General features: G+C 43.8%; 1 protein-coding gene across 3 annotated transcripts in view; it reads left to right on the top strand.

Annotated features, from left to right (window-relative positions):
* The window catches only part of ubox5 (U-box domain containing 5), a 77,801-nt gene that overhangs the window by 20,474 nt on the left and 39,111 nt on the right, over positions 1-18,216 (top strand). For 2 of the 3 annotated variants that reach the window (XM_078410323.1, XM_078410413.1), the window contains 2 exons: positions 1,628-1,771; positions 4,123-6,556. In XM_078410323.1, the coding sequence (XP_078266449.1) occupies positions 1,628-1,771; positions 4,123-4,325 (347 nt within the window). In that variant the 3' untranslated portion in view covers positions 4,326-6,556. Of the gene's footprint in view, positions 1-1,627; positions 1,772-4,122; positions 6,557-18,216 lie in introns of those variants that run through there. The other variant, XM_078410493.1, reaches the window with a different exon arrangement.

The following is an 18,216-nucleotide window of genomic DNA, read 5'->3' as shown; positions in this document are numbered from 1 at the left end:
AGGGCCTGTGCTGTACTGTTTTATTTTTAATGATTCAATACTTTATTGTCACATGTGCCAAGGTACAGTGAAATGTTTTTTTTTTGCATACAACAGACCTCACCTAGGCAGTACATAAGGGTCGTCACTTTTCTGGCACCGACATTCATAGAGTCATAGAGTGATACCGTGTGGAAACAGGCCCTTCAGCCCAACTTGCCCACTCCGGCCAACATGTTCCAGCTACACTAGTCCCACCTGCCTGCGCTTGGTCCATAGCCCTCCAAACCTGTCTAACTGTTTCTTAAACGATGGGATAGTCCCAGCCTCAACTACCTCCTTTGGCAGCTTGTTCCATACACACATTCATTGGCTTTAAAGTAGCGTTTTGCATTGTGGTATTCTGCATTGTGACAAGTTCCATTGATATGCTTCTTTCTTTAGTGTTATGAAATTACTAGCACAGTCATACACAGTGGAAATGGACCCCACAGCTCACTGACTCCATGTCGACCATAAAACATCAATTTTCACAAATCATGCATGGAAGCCCATTGTATTCTCCACACAGTTCCATCAATTCCTCCCAAATACTACAATTCTCCTACACATTTGGGGCAATTTTCTAATTAACCCATCAACCCACATGTCTCTGGATGAAACTTGAATAGCGGTCAAACCCACACAGTCAGAGGGAGACTGTACAAACTCCACACAGACTGCACTGGAGATGAGGATTGAACTCGAGTTACTGGAGCTGTGGGTTTGCCACTATCCTGGCCAAGGTTGATATAGAGCTGGTGTGGAATCTGGAAATTATCCTGACATTTGGTGTCGGTATTAGTTTATTGTTGTCACGTGCTCAAAGATGCAGTGAAAAGCACTGATGCGTGCTATCCAGTCAAATGATACCATACATGAGTTCAATCAGGTAGTGCAAAGGGAAAAGTACCAGAGTGCAGAATATAGTGTTACAGCATTTTTCGTGTTGCAGTTATGGAGAAAGTGCAAGGTCCTTTTAATGCTATTTTTAGTAATGTATAGATGTACTTAACTACAATGGAGCCATTGGGAAGTTAGAGGGAGTTTTTGTAATACATTGTTATAGAGTATGAGCTGAATGCTAGTTGTTGGCCCATTTTGGAGGTGCCTGTTGTGGTGGAAACATTTTTCTGGCCTCAGCAAAAGGGAGAGGTTGGGCAGGCTAGGAGTTTATTTCTTGGAGTGCAGGAAGCTGAAGGGTAATCTTATAGAGGTATATAGGACCATAAGGAAAATAGATAGGGTAACACAGAGTCTTTGAGCCAGAGTAAAGAAATCAAGAATCAGAGGACATGGGTTTAAGGTGAGAGGGGAAAGATTTAATAGGACCCTGAGGGGCAACTTTTTAACACAGAGGGTAGTGGGTATATTGAACGAGCTGCCAGAGGGAGTAGTTGAGACTGGTACTATAACAACATTTAAAAGACATTTGGACAGGTTCATGGATAGGAAATGTCTAAAGGAATATGAACCAAATGCGGGCAGTTGGGACTAGTGTAGATAGGGCATCTTGGTCGGCATTGGCAAATTGGGCCGAAGGGCCTGTTTCCGTGCTGTATGACTCTTCACGGCTTAGTGTAATTTGCACGTTGTTTGTGTCCACCAGGTTCGGTTTCACATGAGCAGAAGTTAACGCAGAGTCTGGACAACGCATTGGCCTCCGTCCTAAGTGTGTTCCCATCCTTTACTGCCAGACAAAGACAAGACAATTCACAGCCAGTTGATGGCAGCAACACTGACCATCTGCAAGGTAAATCTATCAACAGTGATTCTGATCCATCGTGTAACGCTGCAAGCATTGTCATCTGTTCTAAATCAGCATTACTGTGTAATGCTTATGCAGAATCACGCCCAGACTGTATGTTGTAGCAGATAGTGGAGTAATTCAACAACGTAGACCACACTGGAGCATGTCTGTATTAGAAAGGAAACATTTAAAGGGGATCTGACAGGCGACATTATTTTCTCACAGAAAGGAGTGGTTATCTGGACCGAGCTGTCAGAGGAAGTGGTGGACGCAGACAGTTACAATGTTTATAATTTACAATTTACAAATGTTTACAAGCGCAATGTTTTAAAGGCATTTGGACAGCTACTTGGATAGGAAAGGTGGAGAGGAATAATGCAGGCAAATGGAATTGGTGTAGACAAGCGTCACGGTCAATATCAGCAGGGTTTACCAAAGGGCCTGTACAACGTATGATTCTGTGAGTAAAGAAAGCAAGAATCAGATGACATGTGTTTAAGGTGAGAGGGGAAAGATTTAATATTTGTGCGGCACAGTGGCGCAGCGGTAGAGTTGCTGAATTACAGCGAATGTAGCGCCGGAGTTACTCCAGCATTTCGATCCTCCCACACTCCAAAGACGTACAGCTATGTAGGTTAATTGACTGGGTAAATGTAAAAATTGTCCCTAGTGGGTGTAGGATAGTGTTAGCCACACACTGTCCTTCACTGGTATGTGAGGAGTGATGTGCTGGCCCTGCAGGGGCTCCAGAGGTTTATGAGAAAGACTGTTTGGGTCCTTTTTTGTTGTTGTTGCTTTTTGTGAATAAATACCTTTGATTTGTACCAGCATCTGCAGTTATTTTCTTGGAGCTATTTAAGGTGTCAGCTCACCAACACCTTCACAAGGGCAATTGAGGGATAGACAGCAAATGCCAGTTACTAGCAAAACCATCAATAATGTTTAAAAACTATGCCAACTTTAGAATAACAAGCCGCCCAGACGTCAGAGGTAATTGCGAAGAGACGCTGTGAATTCTCCCATTGCCTGAACAAGAATCCTTCCTCAAAATGTGGCCAGCGCTAGGTGTTAGAGAGGTTAAAGTACAATCAAAATTTGCCACATGTACTCGGGTCAGCCTGCACCTGTATAGAGAGGAACAGAGTTAATGTTTAGGACCGATCAGCTTTTATCAGATTATCTCATCTGAAGGTATTTATTTACAAAATGCTGGAGTAACTCAGCGGGTCAGGCAGCATCTCAGGAGAAAAGGAATGAGTGACGTTTCGTGTCGAGACCCTTCTTCAGAAGGTCATCATCACCGTGAAACATTTCACTGCAGAGTTGCCGCCTGACTGTTGCATTCTTGCAGTTTTCCCTGCTATCGCTGATTTTTATTTAGTTTAGTTTCGAGATACAGCGCGGAAATAGGCCCTTCGGCCCACCGGGTCCGCGCCAACTAGCGATCCCCGCACATTAGCACTGTCCTACTACACTGGGGACAATTTTTACATTTACCAAGCCAATTAACCTTCATACCGGCACATCTTTGGACTGTGGGAGGAAACAGAAAATCTCGGTGAAAACCCACGCAGGTCACGGGGAGAAAGTACAAATTCCTCAAATGCAATAAGGCAGCAACATCTCTGCTGCGCACCATGCCACCCATTTCATGCAATATTTTGTTTGTGTCAAAGAAATTTGTTTTCCAGAGATCAGAATTAAACGTGAGAGAAATGCAGCATCTTCAAATAGTGTTTGTACCATTTCTGGGAATCTGTGGAATTCATTACCACAGACAACTGAGGAGGCCAAGTCATTGGTTATTTTTAAAGTGGAGATTGACAGGTTCTGCGGATTTGGTAGATTAAGGGCAGCACAGTGGCTCAGCGGTAGACTTGCTGCCTCACAGCGCCAGAGACCCAGGTTCGATCCTGACTGAGTGCTGTCTGTACGGAGTTTGCACGTTCTCCCTGTGACCTGCGTGGGTTTTCTCCGGGTGCTCCGTTTTCCTCCCGCACTCCAAAGTCGTGCAGGTTTGTGGGCTAATTGTCTTGGTAAAATTGTAAATTGTCCCTGATGTGTGTAGGATAGTGTTAGTGTGCGGGGATCGCAAGTCGACACAAACTCGGTAGGCCAAAGGGCCTGTTTCCACACTGTATCTCTAAATTAAACTAAAAGGTTCTTGGTTAGTATGGGTGTCAAGGTTTGTGGGGAGAAGGCAGGAGAAAAGGGCTGACAGAGAAAGATAGATCAGCTATGACTGAATGGCAGAGTAGACTCAATGGGCTGAATTGCCTAATTCTGCTCCGATGACTCAGGAAGTTATGAACCTTGGATTATCACTTATATTGACATGTTGGCTTTATCCACAGACCCAGTTAGCTCTGAGGAAGCTTGCAGCAGCTGCAATGAGGCAATCTCTGCATACTCCAAGCACCTGGTGGTGTATAGATTGCTGTGTGGACACCTGATCTGCAGACCCTGTTTATCTGAGAGGCAGAAGTCTTCAGCACCTTCCTGCTCCAAATGCAAGAGGACAATCTGCACCAGCGATGTATTGCGGGTGCACCTCTAGATCTGCAGCACCTTGTCCTCCTACATTGGGGATATGGTGGAGATACTTCTTCAGATAACATTAAAAGACTTGTGGAAATAATACAGAGATATTATGTGAAAATAATAGTGATATTATGGTGGCACAGCACTAGAGTTGCTGTCTTACAGCGAACGCAGAGCTGGAGACCCGGGTTCAATCGTGACTACGGGCGCTGTCTGTACGGGGTTTGTACGTTCTCCCGTGACCTGCGTGGGTTTTCTCGGAGATCTTTGGTTTCCTCCTACACTCCAAAGACCTACAGATTTGTAGGTAAATTGGCTTGGTATAAATGTAGAAACATAGAAAGAAACATAGAAACAGAGAAAATAGGTGCAGGAGGAGAACATTCGGCCCTTCGAGCCAGCACCGCCATTCATTGTGATCATGGCTGATCGTTCACAATCAATAACCCTGCCTTCTCCCCATATCCCTTGATCCCACTAGCCCCTAGAGCTCTATCTAACTCTCTCTTAAATCCATCAGTGATTTGGCCTCCACTGCCCTCTGTGGCAGGGAATTCCACAAATTCACAACTCTCTGGGTGAAAAAGATCCTTCTCACCTCGGTTTTAAATGGCCTCCCCTTTATTCTAAGACTGTGGCCCCTGGTTGTGGACTCGCCCAACATTGGGAACATTTTTCCTGCATCTAGCTTGTCCAGTCCTTTTATAATTTTATATGTTTCCATAAGTCAAGTCAAGTCAAGTCAATTTATTTGTATAGCACATTTAAAAACAACCCACGTTGACCAAAGTGCTGCACATCTGACCAGGAAAAAAAAGAAACATACAGTGGCAGGCAGCCAAACACAACGGCGCGGCCATCTTGAACAAAATGTTAATTCAATCACCCACAGTCCAACAATAAAAGCACTAAACAGGCACCCAAAATTACCCAACCCCAAAACACAGTCCAACAATAAAAGCATTAAATAGGCATTCAAATCACACACCCCAAAACCCCCAAAAACACAGTCCAACAATAAAAGCATCAAACAGGCACTCAAACCACCCAACCCCAAAAACACACAAAAAAAGAAATAAGATCCCCTCTCATCCTTCTAAACTCCAGTGAATACAACCCTAGTCTTTTCAATCTTTCCTCATATGACAGTCCCGCCATCCCAGGGATCAATCTCGTGAACCTGCAATTTCACAAAATGTAAAATGTACAATTTTACAAAATGTAAAATTGTCCCTAGTGTGTGTGTAGGATAGTGTTAATGTGCGGGGATGGCTGGGCAGCATGGACCCGGTGGGCCGAAGGGCCTGTTTCCGCACTGTATCCCTAAACTAAAAATATAAATCTTTCTGATATTTAAAATATTATTTGCAACATTGTATAAACTATGATTTTGATATTTGCCTCAGATTCGAACAGTGATGTTGACTGGGAGCAAGAGAACTCTTATTGTTGTGGCTGTGTGCTACTTTGCTAATTTCACTTCATGAATTTAGTTCTTGGATGGTTTAAAGCATCCTCCCTCGGAAGAATGAAAATTCCAAACAAAACAAGGGAATTAAAAACAATGTAAACTTTGAGGAATTAATGGATAGAATTTTAACCCTAAAATTGAATTAGCGTTTGCAAATTCCAACTGCTTAACTGAGTTTGGAACTGCCTAATTAATGTCTGTCTGGCTTATTGGTCTATCAGTGACTGGCTCCATTCAGTAAAAAACAGCCATAATGTCCCATGTTCTGGGTATTTTGAGCTAAAGTAAATATAATATTTGTTCCTCCTTTACACAAGTAAAATTTACAAGTGAGGCATATATACTCATGCACTCCAGTAAAATAAATGGGCACAGCGATAGAGTTGCAGCCTTACAGCGCCAGAGACTCGGGTTCGATCCTAACTACGGGTGCTGTCTCTAACGGGTTTGTACATTCTCCCCGGGATTTGCGTGGGCTTTCTCTGGGTTCTCCAGGTTTCCCCTCACACCTAATAGACATACAGGTTTGTAGGTTAATTGGCTTCGTTAAAAAAAATTGTAAATTGTCCCCTAGTGTGTAGGATGGTATTGGTGTGCGGGGATCGCAGGTCGACGCGGACTCGATGGGCTGAAGGGCCTGTTTCCGCGCTGTATCTAAACTATACAAAAAAATAAAGGTTTTTGGTTCCACCTGTGACAGTAGAATACAATCCAGTTACCCTGGAATATTAAATATTTTGTTTTTGTTAAATAAATGATCCCTGGCTGAAATCTAATATTGGTTTGTTGTCTTGCGAATAACTTATTATAAAAAAAGGAATTGCATCAACAACCACTGTGTACTATAATTCCAATAAATCAATAGATCAGTCTTTTCTGCACCTTTGCCCAAACTCCTTCCAAGATTATTTTGTACCCTTTTAATGTGTGGTTCAGAGTTATGGCATGGAAACTCTAAATATTTCCCTCATGATTTTATGCATCTCTATAAGATCACATCTCATTCTCCTGCGCTCCAAGGAATAGAGTTCCAGCCTACTCAACCTCCCCCTGTAGCTCAGACCCTCTAGTCCTGGTAACATCCTCGTACATTTTCTCTACCCCTTACAGCTTGATAACATCTTTCCTACGTCATAGTGCCCAGAACTGAACACAATACTCTAAATGCGGCCTCACCAACGTATTATACAACTGCAACATGACCGTCCAACTTCCATACTCAATACTCGGGCTGATGAAGGCTGATGTGCCACTTGCCTTTTTGACCACCCGATCTACCTGCGACTCCACCTTCAAGGAACCATGCACCTGCGCCCCTAGATCTCTACAACACTCCCCAGAGGCCTAACATTCACTGTGTAGGTCCTGCCCTTATTAGGCTTCCCAAAATGCAACACCTCACATTTCTCTGTATTAAATTCCATCAACCATTCCTCAGCTCACCTGGCCAATCAATCAAGACCCTGCTGCAATTTTTCACAACCGTCTTCACTATCTGTAAAACCACCCGCTTTTGTATCATCAGCAAACTTGCTAATCTTGCCCTGTATGTTCTCATCCAAATCATTGGCATAGATGACAAACAGTAACCGGCCCAGCACGGAACCCTGAGGCACACCACTAGTCACAGGCCTTCAGTCTGAGAAGCAACCTTCCACCATCAACCTCTGCTTCTTTCCATGAAGACAATTTGCTATCCATTCAGCTATCTCTCCTTGGATCCTCAATGACTAAGCCAGGAAATAAAACCACTGGATATGAAACCATTGACATCAAATCCATATTTTAACATTTCTTCTCGGGTATAATATGAACATCTTTGGAACATTGACTTGAGTCGTGTCATACAGTTCATCATGCTGATTAGGGCAAATCTGAATGTGAGATATTGAAAGTTATAGTGCTTATTTAATACGCTGCATTAAAGTGGGTTTTGCAAGCTTGAATGGAGGTGAAACGTTATCTCTACTGTCTTCACTCTTCTGCTGAAAAAACACATACATGTCTTTGTAGAAACAAAGATGCTGGTTTGCAAAATAACACGCAAAATGCTGGAGTATCTCAACAGATCAGGCAACGTCTCTGGAGAACATGGATAGGTGACGTTTTGAGGCGGGACTGATTGTGGTGAGTGGTGGACAAAATCAGGAAAGTCTGGTACGTGATAGGTGGATACGGGTGAGGGAGGTTTTTATAGGCAGATGGTTGGACAGAGGCCAGAGATGATAACACAGAAGGTGTGAGACAAAAGGATTGAAGCGTTGCGGATTACGAAGCTAGAGGAAGGAATGTAGGTGGAAGGTTAGGGGAGAAATAGATGCGAGTCCAGGTGGGGCATAGGGGAGAAGGAAGGGGGAATGAGAAGGGGAGAGGGGAGGAAACGGGAGTGGGGATTGTGCAGTTACCTAAAATTGAAGAATTAACTGTTCATACCGCTGGGTTGTAAGCTACCATGCAGAATATGAGGTGCTGTTCCTCCAGTTTGCATGTGGCCTCACTGTGGCAATGGAGGAGGCCCAGAACAGAAAGGTCAGTGGGAATGGGAAAGAGTTAAAAAGCAATCTTAGTGTCACCTGCAAACTTACTAACTAACCCGTCTACATTTACGTTCAAGTCATTTACAGTATATATATCACTAACAACAGAGGTCTCCGCACAGATCCCTGTGGAACTCTGGTGGTCACGGACCTCCAGCCTGAATACTGTCCTTCCACCACAACCTTCTGTCTTCTATCAGTAAGCCAGTTCTGAATCCATACGACCAGAGGAAGTAATGTATGTGGAAGGGGATGTTAATCTCCTGTTAATCCCCTGGCACACCAACGTCTCTACTTCCTTATAAGGCTTAGGAAGTTTGGCCTGTCCCCTACAACTCTCACCAACTTCTGCAGATGCCACATAGCATTTTATCAGGATGAATCACAGCTTGGTTTGGGAACAGCTCCATCCAAGACCACTAAAAATTGCAGCGAATTGTGGATGCAGCCCAGACCATCACACAAACCAACCTCCCTTCTATTGACTCCATTTATACCTCTCACTGCCCCGGCAGAATAATCAATGATGAGTCGCACCCTGGCCACTCCCTCCTCTCCCCTCTCCCATCAGGCAAAAGGTACAGAAGTGTGAAAGTGCACACCTCCAGATTCAGGGACAGTCTCTTCTCAGGTGTTATCAGGCAACTGAATCATCCTACCACAACCAAAGAGCAGTGCTGAACTACTCATTGGTGACCTTTGGTCTATGATAGATCATTGCTGGCTTTACCTTGCACTGAACGTTATTCCCTAGTCATGTATCTATACACTGTAAATGGCTCGATTGTAATCATGTATTGTCTTTCTCCTGACTGGATAGCACACATCAAAAGCTTTTCACTGTAACTTTGTACACGTGACAATAAACTAAATTGAACTTAATCTTCTGGATTAACCTACCATGGGGGATTTCATTAAATGCCTTACTAAAATTCACCTGGACAACATCCACTACACAATCCTCATCAATTACCTTCGTCACCTCAATGGGTAATAAAATTAAAATTATGACTGATAAATTTGTAAAATAGCAACGACTTCCATTTATATAAAAAGCTGTAATGTATCAATACAATTCACTACTACGCTATCAACCAAGAAATGTGTTATAGGAGGTACCAAGGCAGATGACAAAAGCTTTCCTAAGCAGGGACATTGGAAGGAGAGACAAATTTATTTTTCAACGGGGTGGAAGTTATGATACTTACACCATTGATAATAATTGAGGGTAAAACATTGATATATTGAAGGAAAGGATAGATAAATATGTAAAGGAGAAAAAAAATAAAAGGTCTTGTAGATATGGTCAGCAAGTGGGGCGGTAAGAGATTAATGTGATGCATTAAGGCTAGTACAGAGTAGTTGGACCAAATGGCCTGTTTCTATGCTCTAGAAGCCACAAAGCTGTTGGACCTGCTGTACGGGTGAGTCCAGTCATGAAAGCGCGCACCACCAGTCTCAGGAGCAACTTCTCTGTTATCAGGCTTCTGAATGGTCCTTCCATAAGCTGGGGTACTGTCCCATTCACCTCCACCACACAACTGACATTTGACTTTGTCTCTGGACCTGGTGCGCTACAATAACTATACTCTGCACTCTACATCTTCCCCTTTGCTCTGCCTATTGTATTTGAGTTTGGGTTGATTGTATTGATGTATGATATTATCTGATTTGATCGAATAGCATGCAAGACAAAGCTTTTCACAGTACATCGGTAACCATGACGATAGTAACCCTAAACTAAACCTAAACCGTTGTAATCTCAGACCGCATTGTAATAAACAGTTCAGAAACAAGGAACTGCAGATGCTGGTTTACACAAAAGGACACTAAGTGCTGGAGTAACTCAGCAGTTGAGGCAGATGATTCCTGAAACGTTGCTTATCCATGTTCTGCAGAGTTGCTGCCTCGTCCGCTGAGCTACTCCAGCAATTTGCATCCATTTTTTTACAATAAATAGTACAATCGATTTGATTTGTAGGTAAAGTCTACAAAATCATAGGCTAGAAATCTGAATTTTTAAAAAGTTATTCGTGTCATCACACAACTGTTTGCCAATAGCGAGCAAATTTTAGTGCCACGTCGTTGGCCTCTGCAAGATCCTTTCCAGTGCATGTGTCATGCAGCATGTCACAGCTCAGGAGATGTCCCATAGTCTGGAGGCCCCGTCTGCACTGGCAGTCTGCCGCATCTTCAGTATATCCCCACTTCAGCGTGTTCGATTTGCTAAAGGCAGAACTGTGATTGCTGGTCCTGAAAAGGACCTCTGTCTTGTTCTTGAGGTAACATTGCCGCTGGATCGGGGAATAGCAGTTGGTAGCGATGGATACAGTGTGTGTGGTGTGGTAACAGGATTCGCAGATACTTGTAGAATCTGACAGGGACCGCGACGAGAATGCACCTGCTATGGCCCCCTGAAACAAAAATAATAAATGTTGAAAAACAGATGTCAGGCAGCATCTGTAGGATGAGAATCAGAGTAAGGAATGTGGAATCCACTGTGGTGGATGTTGATGTTAACTTTTATGTGGCTGTGTGTCTTGTTGCTTTTCACTTAGTGTGGCTGTATGGTGACTCAAATTTCACTGTACCTTAACTGGTACATGTGACAATAAACTGACCTTGAAACCTTGAGAGTTGAGATGATGGTTCTCATAGTCATAGAGTGATAGGGTCATACAGCATGGAAACAGGCCCTTCAGCCCAACTTGCACATGTGACCAACAAACCTCATCTACACTATTCCCACCTGCCTGCATTTGGTTCATATCCCTCTAAACCTACAGTGTCCTATCAATGTACCTGTCTAAATGTTTCTCAAACGTTGCAATAGCACTTGCCTCAACTGCTTCCTCTGGCTCCTTGTTCCATACACCACCCTTTGTGTAAAATAGTTACCCCTCAGGTTCTTATTAAATCTCCCCCCCCCCCCCCCCCCCCCCCATCTTAAACCCATGTCCTCTGGTTCGTGATTCCCCTACTTTGGGCAAAAGACTATGCATTGACCCAATCTATTCCTCTCATGATTTGGTACACCTTTAAGATCACCCCTCATCGTCCTGCGCTCCTATCCTGATCAACTTTTCCCTATAGCTCAGCCCCCCCGAATCCTACCCTTGTTAGACTTCCCCAAAATGCAATACCGCACATTTCTCTGTATTAAATTCCATCAACCATTCCTCAGCCCACCTGGCCAACCGATCCAGATCCTGCTGCAATTTTTGACAACCATCTTCATTATCTATGGGCTGTGGGACCAAGGAGATGGGCCAAACGCAGGCAGGTGGGAATAGTGCGGCTGGGACATGTTGGCCAGTGTGGGCAAGTTTGGCCGAAGGGCCTGTTTCCACGCTGTATCACTCTATGATTGTATTTACAATACCACCCACTTTAGGGTCATGGATCAGAACTGCCAAAATCATTAACTCTATTTTACTCGCTCTACAAACGCTGCCTGACCTGCTCAGTGTTCCAACACCTTTCATTTTAATTTATTTTGGGGGGGGGGGGGGGGGATTTGAGAAAATCCGTTTTTTGCCAGATAATTTCATCAGGAAATCAAAGAACTCTTAAGTTTGTTTATCTTGGTGTGATGTGTCATGAGTGTTTCGTTAGCCGCACACTAACAGCATGAAGTCGGGTGGATTAGTTACTTCAAGGCTGCATTATATAAATGAAAGTATTTATATTCACCACCAAGTACTGCGTTAGTATTACTATTCATGGAATCTGAGGTAATGCACTAACTCCCTCGATAGAAGCTTTTTTTTAAACTAAATTCACTTCTTCTAAATAGTCCCTCTGATGCGTATTCGATGTAATGCGTATTTGGTGTAATTTCTTAGAGTGATTCTCAGGACTGCAGGCAAGCAGTGACTAACAATTTGTTGCTTCATTGCGGTGTGTAAGTCTCTCCTAACTTCGGTAATTTGGATTTAATGAATGTCAAATTTCAACCATTGATAAACATTTTAACTGATTATCAGATAATTGGGATGCATGTTGCTTCAATGCATTTTAAAATTCATATACAGTAGAGGGATACAAGATGATTGAAGTCATTGATTTTCATTTGAGGACATTAATTTCGAGTTGCGAATGCAAAGCATGGGCGGACTTTTTTCCGAGAAATAAAAAAGCATTTAATTCACTGACACTTCCACACTAACTAGTTCGGGGGAATAAACATTCTCTGCGAGCAACAGGATAACAAATCTGCATTTCATTTTAAATTTGTTGCTTGAAATTATTAATTAGTGAGTCTGCTGAATAACTTAAGTAAACAAAATGAAGAAGAGAATAGCTTTAAAAAAAAAAAACTTTCTGCGGTTACCACTTTGCTATTAAAGAGTGGATTTAACCCTTTAAATCCTTGCATTAATCTATTGAATTTCCTCTGCACCATTTTCAGAGGTGTGGTGCTTAGAAATGAATCCAATATTCCAGTCAGACCTTGACTAAGGCTTATATTATCAATCCCACGATTTTTATATTCTTGTCTTGAGAAGAAATTCAATATTCTGCTAACTTTTTTCATTACATGCTTGTAAGGAAGTCAAATGCAATGTCAACGTTCATTTCGAGAGGACCCAAATATAAAAGCAAGGATGTAACACTTGGGCTTCATAAGATGCTGGTCAGGCCGCATTTAGAGTATTGTGAGCAGTTTCGAGCCCCATATCTGAGGAAGGATGTGTTGGTGTTGGAGAGGGTCCAGAGAAGGTTTACAAGAATGATCCTGGGGATGATTAGGTTAACGTATGAGGACTTTTCTCTGGGCCCGTACTCGCTGGAGTTTAGAAGGATGATGGGGAATCTCATTGAAACTTGCTGAATAGTGAAACGGCTGGATAGGGTGGAGGTGGAGAGGATATTTCCACTAGTGGGAGAGTCTAGGACCAGGAGGCACAGCCTCAGAATAAAAGAAGGCACCTTTAAAAAGGAAATGAGAAGGAATTTACTTAGCCAGAGGGTTGTGAATCTGTGGAATTCATTGCCACAGATGGCTGTGGAAGCCAAGTCAATAGACAATAGACAATAGATGCAGGAGTAGGCCATTCGGCCCTTTGAGCCAGCATCACCATTCAATGTGGTCATGGCTGATCATTCTCAATCAGTACCCCGTTCCTGCCTTCTCCCCATACCCCCTGACTCCGCTATCCTTGAGCTCTATCTAGCTCTCTCTTGAATGCATTCAGAGAATTGGCTTCCACTGCCTTCTGAGGCAGTGAATTCCACAGATTTACAACTCTCTGACTGAAAAGGTTTTTCCTCATCTCCGTTCTAAATGGCCTACCCCTTATTCTTAAACTGTGGCCCCTGGTTCTGGACTCCCCCAACATTGGGAACATGTTTCCTGCCTCTAACGTATCCAACCCCTTAATAATCTTATATGTTTTGATAAGATCCCATCTCATCTTTCTAAATTCCAGTGTATACAAGCCTAGCCGCTCCAGTCTTTCAACATATGACAGTCCCGCCATTCCGGGAATTAACCTAGTAAACCTACGCTGCACGCCCACAATAGCAAGAATATCCTTCTTCAAATTTGGAGACCAAAACTGCACACAGTACTCCAGGTGTGGTCTCACTAGGGCCCTGTACAACTGCAGAAGGACCTCTTTGCTCCTATACTCAACTCCTATTGTTATGAAGGCCAACATTCCATTGGCTTTCTTCACTGCCTGCTGTACCTGCATGCTTCCTTTCAGTGACTGATGCACTAGGACACCCAGATCTCGTTGTACGTCCCCTTTTCCTAACTTGACACCATTCAGATAATAATCTGCCTTCTTATTCTTACCACCAAAGTGGATAACCTCACACTTATCCACATTAAACTGCATCTGCCATGCATCCGCCCACTCACACGACCTGTCCAAGTCACCCTGCAACATCATAGCATCTTCCTCACAGCTCACACTACCACCCAGCTTTGTATCATCTGCAAATTTGCTAATGGTACTTTTAATCCCTTCATTCAAGTCATTAGAGTATATTGTAAATAGCTGCGGTCCCAGCATCGAGCCTTGCGGTGCCCCACTAGTCACTGCCTGCCATTCTGAAAGAGACCCATTTATCCCCACTCTTTGCTTTCTGTCTGTCAACCAATTTTCTATCCATGTCAGTACCCTACCCCCAATACCAAGTACTCTAATTTTGCCCACTAACCTCCTATGTGGGACTTTGTTGAAGGCTTTCTGAAAGTCGAGGTACACCACATCCACCGGCTCTCCCCTGTCAATTTTCCTAGTTACATCTTCATAAAATTCCAGAAGATTAGTCAAGCATGATTTCCCCTTCGTGAATCCATGCTGACTCGGAACGATCCTGTTACTGCTATCCAAATGCTCCGCAATTTCGTCTTTTATAATTGACTCCCGCATCTTCCCCACCACTGATGTCAGACTAACTGGTTTATAATTTCCTGTTTTCTCTCTCCCTCCTTTCTTAAAAAGTGGGATAACATTAGCTACCCTCCAATCCACAGGAACTGATCCTGAATCTATAGAACATTGGAAAATGATCACCGATGCGTCCACAATTTCTAGAGCCACCTCCTTAAGTATCCTGGGATGCAGACCATCAGGCCCTGGGGATTTATCAGCCTTCAGTCCCATCAGTCTACCCAACACCATTTCCTGCCGAATGTGAATCTCCTTCAGTTCATCCATCACCCTAGGATCTCTGGCCACTAGAACATCTGGGAGATTGTTTGTATCTTCCTTAGGATATAGGTGGAGACAGGAAGATAGAGGGAGCACTGGGAAGGGGGAGGGGAAGAGAGGGACAGAGGAACTATCTAAAGTTGGAGAAGTCAATGTTCATACCGCTGGATTGCAAGCTGACCAAACGAAATACGAGGTGCTGTTCCTCCAATTTCCGGTGGGCCTCACTATGGCACTGGAGGAGGCCCATGGCAGAAAGGTCAGACTGGGAGTGGGTCTCCCTCTATCTTCCTGTCTCCACCTATATCCTTCCTTTGTCCCGCCCCCCCCCTGATATCAGTCTGAAGAAGGGTCTCGACCCGAAATGTCACCCATTCCTTCTCTCCTGAGATGCTGCCTGACCTGCTGAGTTATTTCAGCATTTTGTGAATAAATACCTTCGATTTGTACCAGCATCGGCAGTTATTTTCCTACACTATTGATAGGTTCTAGATTAGTACGGATGTCAAAGGTTATGGGAAGAAGGCAGGAGAATGGGGTTGAGAGGGGAGAATAGATCAGCCATGATCGAATGGCAGCGTAGACTCGATGGGCTATATAGCCTAATTCTGCTACTATGTCTTACGACTTTATAGCCTTTTTGCATTTTGTACCTGTTCACTAACTTTTAGTGATCCAAGTACTTCGACATGAAGCAGCTGAACTATGGCCGTCGCTGTACAGCAAGCTGTACTGTTACAGTGATCCTGCTTTAGACAACCTAGGTCAGGCCTTTAAACTAATGGGAATCAGCCTTTCAGAGTGCAAAAACTGTATTCATGATGGGAGTAGATAGCATGTATGCTCTTTTACCCAGAGTAGGGGAATCAAGAACCAGAGGGCATAGGTTTAAGTTGAGAAGGGTAAGAATAAATAGGAATAAAGAGGAACCTGATGGGCAAGTATTTCACACAGAGGGTGGTGGGTATATGGAATGCTGCCCAGAGGAGGTATTGAGCAAAGATACTAGTGGAACAAGATAGACCACTCGACCCTAAAAAACGTAGTGCGTCATGGCGCCATTTTAGTAGGCAGAGACTTGCAGAAACATTTAAAAAGAAAAATAACAAAAATCTGTGAATTGATAGATGAGATATATTCTGCATTTTAATGGTATCATCACACATACTGTTCCCGCCTACTAAAATGGCGGCCATGGCGCTCCTTTGCGTACTACACTTCAGTATATGTGAATTCAACGGAGTGGTCCATCTTGTTCCTCTAGTATCTTTGGTATAGAGTCTTCTCCAGATAGCTTGTGTAGAGTCTGAAGAAGGGTTCCGACCCAAACCGTCATCTGTTCCTTTGCTCCAGAGATGTTTGCTGACCTGCTGAGTTACTGCAGCATTTTGTGTCCATCTGCCCGAGAAGGAAGTTGAGGTAGTTGCTTTTGCAACATTTAGAAGACATTGGACAGGTACATGGATAGGAAAGGTTTAGAGGGATATGGGCCAAATGCAGGCCAATTGGATTAGAGCAGATGAAGCATCTTGGTCGGCGTGGACAAGTTGGGCCAAAGCACCTGCTTTCTTGCTGCCTGACTCTATGACTATGTCTCCATGACTCTATTTGCAACTGTGAACCCATTGGGATTGCACATCAAATCCCAGCATTTCCGTTCGGCAAAAACAACATGCTTCAGTTCCCATGGGCTGGAGCCGAGAGGTTTCGTGGGGATAAGGAGTATATTCCAGAATAGGACTCAAAGTGGTGCAGTAACTCAGGAAGGTTTGGAGAACACGGATTGGGTTGGGACCCTTCTTCAGCCTTCAGACTCCTGACCCAAAACATTACCTATCCATCGTCTCCAAGAGTTTAGTGTAAAGATACAGTGCGGAAACTGGCCCTTTGGCCCACCGAGTCCTTGCTGACCAGCGATCTCCATACACCAGCACGATCCTACACCAGCTGGGGACAATTTACAATGTTCACCAAGCCAATTAACATACAAACCTGTACGTCTTTGGAGTGTGGGAGCAAAACAGAGCTCCCGGAGAAAACCCATGCAGATCACGGGGAGAACGTACAACTCTGTCCAGACAGTACCCGTAGTCGGGATCAAACCTGGGTCTCTGGCGCTGTAAGGCAGCAACATTACCACTGTACCACCGTGCCGCCTTACTCCAGCACTTTGTGTCCTTTTGCGTGAATCAGCATCTGCAGTTCCTTGTTTCTATATTCCAGAATACATGCCATCCTTCAGCTCATCACAAGAAGCATCTGTAAGGGGTTTCTTCGCCGAGCTTTCGCCCGACCTAAGGTCCCCGTGCCTTGCTCTGATCCCTTGACCAGGCCGCGCACACTGGTTCCCCGTGAGTGGTTCGACCCACTCACCCCCTACGGTTCTAGACACTGGACTTAGATGCAGGAGTGTTGATAGTGCAGAAAAAAACTCAACCAGACCAGATTTGAAGACCAGGGTTTAAATGGAAAAGGCTTTTATTGAGCGCTTGGGACTATTGTACATGAATGCTCTTCACAGTTCTATAAGACATATCTATAAGACACATACCGAATTACATGAATACTTTTGACTACGAATCATAAAACGTACAGTTCTACAAGACATATACATGAATACTTTTGACTATGAATCATAAAACGTACAGTTCTACAAGACATATACATGAATACTTTTGACTCTGAATTCTAAAACGTACAGTTCTACAAGACATATACATGAATACTTTTGACTCTGAATTCTAAAACGTACAGTTCTACAAGACATATACATGAATACTTTTGACTCTGAATTCTAAAACGTACAGTTCTACAAGACATATACTGGATTGTAAGATGGGGAACGTACGACACATCGCAAAATTGGCCAACACATCTTTACTTATACACCCACGTTAATTAAACCACCCTCCCCTCTACACTGAAACTATGTCCAGGATGTGCAGGATCGGGGTACATGCTCACCATGGGGCTATTACTGGGGTTACTGGCTGTTCGTGCTGTTTCCTCCGATTAGGTAGCTGTGGAAGGGTCGTCGGCGGTCGTCTCGGTCTTTCGAGTGGTCCCGGGCTTCACCTTGCCCAGGGGTCGTTCTCGTTCGCGATCGCCTCTGCTCAGCGCAACCCGACTACGCTGCCTGTGTTCCTGTCCTTGTCCTTGTGCTCCTGTTGTCCGTGCTGTGCTTGTGCCTGTTCCTCTGACTTCTGCCTTGCACGCCTTTCTTGCCTGTCT

The sequence above is a fragment of the Rhinoraja longicauda genome, chromosome 1 (assembly GCF_053455715.1).
Source record: "Rhinoraja longicauda isolate Sanriku21f chromosome 1, sRhiLon1.1, whole genome shotgun sequence".
NCBI classification, from domain to species: Eukaryota; Metazoa; Chordata; class Chondrichthyes; order Rajiformes; family Arhynchobatidae; genus Rhinoraja; species Rhinoraja longicauda.
Note: the sequence above shows the minus strand (reverse complement) of the source record. Positions and strands in the feature narration are given on the sequence as shown.